Genomic DNA, 8,660 nt, shown 5'->3' with positions numbered 1-8,660 from the left:
CTCTAACTCTGCAGTCCACGTATATTAGAAGATTTTTTTTTTTCCTTTTAGATCTTATTTTTATATTATTGTAAGATCCGATCGTTAGCGTTAATAATTCGTTGGATCCAAACAATCGGTCCAAAATGTAAGCCCAGTTACTATTATTATTATCCATGAGCTTTTATATTTTTAGTCATACCTTCATTCCCATCTAATGTGAGACTTTATATTCAGAAACAAATTTTTGAGGCTAGCAGCAAAAGTTGTAACTTGGTATTTCTAATTCTACTGTAAATAGAAACTATCGACAGAATTTTAATACAATAATTCTTCTAAAAGTGCTACTTATATAGTACTTCATCCAGCAAACTACAACCTGCAATAGGACCAAATTGGCCCTAAGATTCCATTCAAAATTTGACCAATCTATAATGTACAGCAACTATATATACATAGTTTGAGCCAGTAATTTTATATACCTTCCTATTGAGAGCTTCTGGTGCTTGAAGCATGAGGTTTGAAACTACAAGCATGCAACTTTTTGTAATATTATTCGTGGTTTGCCTTCTAAAAACCCAAATCTTGGAGAGCTACGGATGCCTCAGTGTAGAGCGCGAGGCGCTTCTCGCATTCAAGTCCGGTGTCATCGATCCACTAAACTGCTTGTCTTCTTGGGAAGGCTCTGACTGCTGCAGATGGAAGGGAGTTTGGTGCAACAATAAGACTAGCAGAGTTGAGAAGCTCAAACTCGGATTCCCTTGTGCAACTTCCTCAAATAGAAGCTACAGAGGTTTTGGTGGTGAGGTCAATCCATCATTGCTATCTTTAAGCCACTTGAAGCACTTAGATCTCAGCATGAATAACTTCAATACCAGTTTCCCTAATTTCATCACTTCATATAAGAACTTGAGATATCTTAACCTCTCTAATGCGGGTTTTACTGGAGCGATACCTCCTGAACTTGGAAACTTGTCAACTCTTCGTTATCTCGACCTTAGTTATATGTACAATTACTATAGTACTACCTCTCATGGCAAACTATCGTGGATCAAAGGTCTCTCTTCTCTAAAGTACCTTGACTTGACCTCTGTGATGCTACAAAATGCAAATGATTGGTTACAAGCAGTGAACATGCTATCTTCATTGCAAGTGCTTTGCTTAGTGAGGTGCGCTCTTCCGAGCAATCCTGACCCCATTTCCAATTTTAACTTAACAAGTTTGAGCATACTTGATCTCCAACATAGCTTCTTCAACTCCACCTTGCCCGATTGGCTGTGGAACTTCACTAGCCTAACTTATCTCAATCTCAATAATAACGATTTTTATGGTCCAATTCCTATTGAATTAGGCAAATTGACTTCACTTACTTCCTTGTTTTTAGGATTCAACAACTTGGTCGGCCCGGTACTAAATTCAATCCAAAACCTTTGCAAATTAAACACTTTAAGTTTGTCCGGATATAATGTTGATAAAGATATAAACGAATTTTTGTCAGAACTCTCTTGCGTCTCTCCTAATAATTGCCAAATATTGTATTTACATAATACAAATATAAAGGGAAATTTGTCTGGCTGGCTCGAACATATGACAAGTCTTATATATCTCGATGTCAGCAATAACTTCCTCAATGGTTCGATACCTATAGGGATAAATAAACTATCTAATCTAACTTTGCTTAATCTCCGTGGAAATTCGTTTACTGGGGTTTTACATGAAACTCATCTTATGAACTTCACAAGATTAAAGTTTATATCGGTGAGTAGTACATCTCTTGAGGTGAGGGTGGAGGATAATTGGGTGCCTCCTTTTCAAGTGCAAGAATTAGTTTTGAGCTCATGTCGATTGGGTCCACGATTTCCAAGATGGCTCCAATTGCAACAAGAGATTGAACTCTTAGATTTGTCGGACAGCGGGATCGCAGACACTATTCCTTATTGGTTTTGGAACACATCTTCATCTATCGTGATCTTACACCTTTCCAATAACCAAATTAGCGGCATGTTGCCATCTTCCTTAGAAAATATGACATCATTTAAGGTGTTAAATTTAGGTTCTAACCATTTACATGGATTCTTACCATTTCTGTCTGATTCTTTGATATGGCTTGATTTCTCAAACAATATGTTTTCTGGATCACTTCCAAGGTCTTTCTTCAGGCCAAATCTTGCAATCGTTCTTCTCTCGAACAACTCCATAAGTGGTAACATTCCATCATATATATGCAACATGCAATCTTTGTCCATACTTGACATGTCGAACAACAATTTATTTGGTAAACTGCCAAATTGCTGGAATGGTGCATCAAATAGTTTGACTTTTATAAACTTATCCAATAACAAGCTATCAGGACAACTTCCAGATTCATTGGGCTCTGTTAGTAATCTTGAGTTCTTGCACTTGAACAACAACACCATATATGGAGAGCTTCCTTCTTCTCTACAGTATTGCTCATTAGTATTCATTGATCTTGGGAAAAACAAGTTATCGGGCAAGATTCCTACGTGGCTAGGAAAGTTAACAGAGCTTACAATACTGCGGTTGATGTCCAATATGTTTGTCGGCAACATTCCTGCAGAGCTCGGGCAACTTGAGAATCTTCAAATCTTAGATCTTTCTTGGAATAATTTATCAGGATACATACCCCAATCATTTGGTAATTTCTCTGCAGTGGCTTCAACCAAGTTAGCTAAATACACGGTTCAAACACTTTTTCTTTTGGATTTTAGTTTTCCAACACCTATAATAAGAGATGAAAGTTCATTAGACTACCTGCTGTATCCAAATTCTACCAGTGAAAAAGTATATATTGCAAGAAAAGGGTTGGATCTTCAATTTTTCAAGAACCTCTATCTTGAGGCGAGCATGGACCTCTCAGGTAATAACCTTTGTGGTGTGATTCCTGAGGAATTAGTCGATCTATCAGCGCTGAGCAATTTGAACTTATCAAGAAATCACTTAAAGGAAAGGATTCCTGATAAGATAGGAAACTTACAATCTTTGGAGTCTCTCGATCTTTCTATGAATGAATTAAATGGAACCATCCCTCAAAGTATAACGGCCTTGACATCTTTGAGCAGCTTAAATTTATCATACAATAACCTCTCAGGAAGGATTCCATCTGGAGATCAAATGCAGACACTGGTTGATCCAACTATATATGCCGGCAATCCCTATCTTTGTGGTCCCCCTATTTCGAAGACTTGCTTTGGAAATGAAATAACATATACTCCTGAGAAGAAACATAGTGGTGGCGTGAAGAACATAGAAATTTATCTCGGCATGGGATTGGGATTTTTGGTGGGGCTTTGGGCTGTTTATGGTATCTTGCTCTTCAAATCTACGTGGAGAAATACTTACTTTTTCATGATCGATAAGATGTATTATAGGTTTCTTGCTCGCAACTGAGAGGCGCTAAGATTATATAGTAGAAGTTGAAGAATTATGTATAAATAAATACTGGTATATGTATTCTATTGTGTGCTAGTGGAAATGGATTTTGAAGTTTGTGTTCTCATAAATTTGCTGTTAGCAGGATATGTACTTTTTTTAATTTAATTTCGCCTGTGGAATTGTAGAACCACTGGTTCTTATAAAAAAAGAGAACAAGAATAAAATTACTCTTACTATTCATTTAGAACTAGTTATAGTGCACGTGCAATGTGCGTTATATTTGCAAGATGAACAAGTTGCAGGATTGTAAGCACTTTAATTCCATGATTGGAAGAATTTAAATTAACTTACATTCAGTTGGACTGTATCCATACATGTATCAAATGGTATAGTACATATGGTAGCTAGGTATCTGATGGTTTTTTTTTTTGTAATATATATGGAATATGGTGTGTTTCTAGAAGCTTTTGATTATTTACCCCTGACTATTATTCAAATTTTTAAATTTATTCTGAAATTATGAAATTATATTTCAAAAACCCATTCTCATTAGTGGAAATTTTTTAAAATCAACAAGGCTATTATGGTCCGATAGGATTTAAATAAGATATTTTAAAGTTTTGAAAGACATATTAGATATTATTCTTTTTTTAAAATATAGATAAAATATTTTTTTTATTCTCTCTTTTTGATTCGGACTGTTATCGTTAAATTTTCTATTTGTTTTTATATATACTAGCTGAGCGTACGTGCACATATATGTAACAATTATTTTAATTTATTTGAAATCAATATAAATTTGTACATTAGATTTATCCAAAAATCTACAATAAAAATTATACTTCATAAATTTATATGTTATATTTTATTAGAAGATATCTACGATACTCTATATTATTTTTTATATACATTGAATATTTTCATATATTTTAAAAACTTACAATTTTTAATATTCTATATTATTTTTTTATTTACATTGAATATTTTTATATATTTTAAAAACTTGCAATAAAAAATATATTTTATAAATTTATATGTAATATTTTATTAGAAGATATCTGCAATATCTTGTATTTTTCTTTTTTTTCATACACATTGAATACTTTTATATATTTTTGAATTATGATGAATCTACAATTTAAGCATGTGTTTTAAACTAAAAAAATCAAATTTAATTCACATTTACTTTAAAATCTAAAATTTAATTTTGATCCACTGTAATTAAAATTTTTTAATTGTTAATTCAAATTTGATATCCAAAATTAAATTTGATTCACGATTTAAATTCAAATTTTAATTTTAATTTAAAATAGATGAATAGGAATGTTATTTTTTAACAGATTGATCATAACCATTCATTTCTGTTGAGATATGTTTTAACAAATTAATTATAACCGCTCATATGATTGGATTTATAGATGGATAGAAATGCTATTTTTTAACAGATTGATCATAACCGATCATTGTTTCTTAAAATTTTTTTAATAAATTGATTATAACCATTCGCAGGGCATATTCTTTTATTCCTTTTCCAATTCAGTCTATTATTGTAAAATTTTTTGTATGATTTTATATATAGTATAGCTATAGATATAGTATAGATTAAACTAATTCAACCATTGGTCCCCAACTTTTTACTCAAATTTTCATACTTTTGTCTCCAAGCGTACGATTTTTTCAATCAAGTCCCTGACTTTCACCATTTATTTCAATTAATTATCTACTATCAAAAAGTTCCTTAACTCTAACAAAAAAAAGCTACCACTTCAGCACCAAACAATATTTGCCACGTCAGCAAATATAGACTAATAACCACATGGTGATTTTGGTAAATATAGAGGCTTTTGAAAAAAAAAAAAAATAGTACAATATAACAAAAAAAAGATAACACTAAAGTACAATATAGTATAGTGTAGTTAAGCCATTATGAAAAGTTGTAATTAAACCATTATGGAATGTAGTACAATGTTGTATAGTGTATACTTTGTATCAAGAATATTTAATAGGATGTACTTACAATTTTAAAAGAGGAGAAATTGTTTACTTGCACCTGGTGCATACCAATGCTCCATACATAAGGAAGAGTGGGTTTTGGTCCCAGGAACCCAATTCACCTTTTTTTATAAACAACTTAAAATTTTTGTTATTTTATAATAATTATTGTAAATTTTAAATATTTTTAATCATAATATCAGTTTAAATAGGACCGGTTTAATCTTTCATATTTTTAAATTTTATATATTTTTGAAAAAAAAAGTAAGGGGCCGTCTCGGAGCATGGCTCAGCTCGGCACGGACAGTGTTCTCCGGGCGAGAGGCCTGGACCAGCCGGAGCGACAGGCCCGACCCGAATTTAAAGCTGGGCCAGGCTGGCTTCTAGTCCGTTTTGGGTCGAGACCTTACACCCTTATCTAGGAAAAATTCTAGAATGCAACGGGTATATCAGTGACGTGACGTAACAAACCAATCAAATTAATCCTTTTAAGAATATATGTCCCATCATGGTTGTAAAAATATATTTTTATTGTACTTTTGTTTGAAAAGAAGGAATGTGATTGGCTTGTTATTGATGACGTGGTGCAAGTGTGACAGTGTAGAATTCCTCCTTATCTAGAGTTAGTCACATTTTTTTAATTTTTTGAAAACCGAAGGTTTAAATTAATATTTTAGTAAACCCGCACTTAGAAATCCGTAAAAATGACGGGTCTGTTTTATAGTGATCTATATTTGAGGGATCCTCAAACATTTTTATCTACTTCTTTTATTTTAATGTGTTAGTCTGACAGAAAATGCTAAGGCTTTGTTTGGGATTGCGAGGAGATTACGTTACGTGTGGTGAGGAAGTACGATGGAAAAGCATCCTATTTGTTTCTGTATGTAATATTACGTTCTGCATATCGCGATTAGTCGATTATAATATATTTTTCGTGGTTCTATCGGAAAACGCAAAAGCATATTTCTATATATTTTTACCCGAACTTCATTTTATCTAATAGCGTTTGATAAACCTCAATACCAAGCTAAGCCTAAGTCTACAAAAAAAAACTTTGTCATGGCTAAGGGTTTACTCAGCTTGATTTGGTTCAATTTGCAAAAAAAATTTAGTTCAATTTGCAAAATATTTAAACCTAATCAAAATTCTCGGTTTTATATAGAACTGAACCAAACTGATTTATTACAGAGACCAAGTCGAACCACAATTGAATTATTTCATGACTTAAGAGTCAAGATCAAGCACTAAAAAAGTGGCCTGCTTATTGTTGGACGACTCCAAGTCCAGCAACTTTTTTACCACATTTTCTCGGTTTCACACCTCAAAAAAATATATATAAATAAAAAAAGACTATGTCATGTAGTAATAATGGCATCCATTCAAAGATAGTCAAGTAAAGTTAGTCAAGTACAAAGATAATTTATCTTTAAACATTGTTTCAGTATAAAATTATTATATTTATCATATTGCTTTTGATTAAATGCTAAGGTACTATGTGAAAAGTTAGGGGTGATCGAGTCCCTAATTTTTTGAAGCATCAATGCTGTGCCGAACTTTCGATCTCATAAATAGCCTTTTTCAGTAAGAAAAAAAAAACCAAGTGTTTTAAACAGTGATTGTTAGTATAAACCAACGATGCTAATTAATTAGGATCAAATTCCTTCAATTGATTTTGGTTCGGTAAGAATTAAATCACTGAGAGTTATTATGTATTCGTTGTCCCAATAATTCCTTCCCAAAATTAATGGATATTAATTTTCTTTCAATTTAACTAAAGGAAAATATTAAGAAACATCGGCATATTAATATGACTTTTTATTCCATTGCAAACAATAATTTGGAGTTGAACTCTATTAAATTCCAATTTATTTAGTCCAAGCAAATTAAAATAATCACCCTTAATTAATTGCACTGAATTCAATTTCTCTAAATTTGAATCACTTGAATGCTATTTGGATTTGATTTTAAAATGGATTGTAAAACAAATTACGAGTTAGATAATTAAATTACAAAACTCAATAAATTGTCTACCCAAAGTTAGGTCAAGTTGTGTGAAAAGAGAAAAGTATTACTTACACCGGATATAGTACGTAGGATTTACCCAAAACCATTCGTATCGTGCTAAATAAGCTAGGGGAGAGTCCAATAAGTAGGGCTGTAAACGAGCCGAGCTCGAGCGAGCTGGAGCCAGCTCGAGCTCGGCTCGAACGTCTCAAGGTCGGCTCGTGTTCGGCTCGAGCTCGTGACGAGCTCGAGATCTTCGGCTCGTGATCGGCTCGCAACGTAATCGAGCTAGCTCGTGTTCGGCTCGTTAGCTCGGGTCGTTAACGCCGCTATCGAAGTCCGCTGCCGCTGCCGAGTGTTTGCGAACGGCGGTGCTACCGCCTGTGGCTGGTTGCGTTAAAGAGAGAGAGAGAGAGAGAGAGAGAGAGAGAGAACGAGAATCAGTGATTATTTCAATAATTAGAAGAAAAAAAAGGTTAAATACTTCCATTTCTCTACATTTTCCCGTAACCTTAAACGCTAAATCACATCGAATTCGCAAAAAAATGACTCAAAAATCCACTCAATCTCATCGTTATTCCACTCATACCCTACAACGAATCCCCGGATTACCCCACCCCGATCCCGATCCCCACAACCCACTGATGATACCAAAAACTACAGAAAAAATAGGGCAAAAAAACCTCGAGCTCGGCAGATTTCATGGCGATGGGACGCAGGTGAGGAAGATCCCGGCCATGGCGATCGCCGTGCGGCGCTAGTGCTTGTAGGCCCCCCCATCATGCTCCACACCTTCTTCCTGAAATTCCACGCCTCTCCGCCATGGCCATGCCTGTGGTCGCGGCCTCCGCCTCCGTGGTGATCGCCGCCGCCGCCCACGGCTGCGTGAAGTGTGAAACCATGTGTGAAAAGGAAACTAGGGTTAGGAAATAGGGAAGGACTTAAAAAGGTTGATGCAATCTTAACCATTAAATTTTAATCCAACGGTTAAAATTTTAAATATAAATGGGCCTCTGGGCCTCTATTTATTTAGGCCTCTTTTATAAATATATAAGCTGAGCTTTTTTATAAAATTATGCTAAAAATTTAAAATTAATAATTAGTATTATATATTTATATACAAATATAATTATATTATAATATAATATATAAAAATATATTAATATAAAATAAATATAATCGAGCTGTTATCGAGCCGAACACGAGCGAGCTTACCCTAGCTCGTGTTCGGCTCATTTATTAACCGAGCTGAAAAATTCAGCTCATGTTCGGCTCGTTTACTAAACGAGCGA

The 8,660-nt window shown here is 33.9% G+C and overlaps 1 protein-coding gene and 1 long non-coding RNA gene across 3 annotated transcripts; one reads left to right on the top strand and one right to left on the bottom strand.

Annotated features, from left to right (window-relative positions):
• On the top strand, window positions 441-3,486 carry LOC109720693 (LRR receptor-like serine/threonine-protein kinase GSO2). 2 transcript variants are annotated; one of them, XM_020247960.1, is made up of 2 exons: window positions 441-2,334; window positions 2,407-3,486. In XM_020247960.1, exons 1-2 carry the CDS (start codon window positions 493-495, stop codon window positions 3,385-3,387), a joined length of 2,823 nt encoding a protein of 940 aa, XP_020103549.1. In that variant the 5' UTR covers window positions 441-492; the 3' UTR covers window positions 3,388-3,486. The 2 variants fall into 2 exon arrangements, with proteins under 2 accessions (XP_020103549.1, XP_020103548.1); XM_020247959.1 differs by having other exon boundaries at window positions 442-3,486.
• On the bottom strand, window positions 7,322-8,299 carry LOC109720694. The gene is made up of 2 exons (XR_002219040.1): window positions 8,052-8,299; window positions 7,322-7,755 (listed from the first exon to the last, which is right to left on the bottom strand). It is a non-coding gene; the product is annotated as an uncharacterized LOC109720694 (long non-coding RNA).

The sequence above is a fragment of the Ananas comosus genome, linkage group 14 (assembly GCF_001540865.1).
Source record: "Ananas comosus cultivar F153 linkage group 14, ASM154086v1, whole genome shotgun sequence".
In the NCBI taxonomy this organism is placed as follows: domain Eukaryota; kingdom Viridiplantae; phylum Streptophyta; class Magnoliopsida; order Poales; family Bromeliaceae; genus Ananas; species Ananas comosus.
The sequence above is the reverse complement of the archived record's forward strand: the minus strand, read 5'-3'. Positions and strand labels throughout refer to the sequence as shown.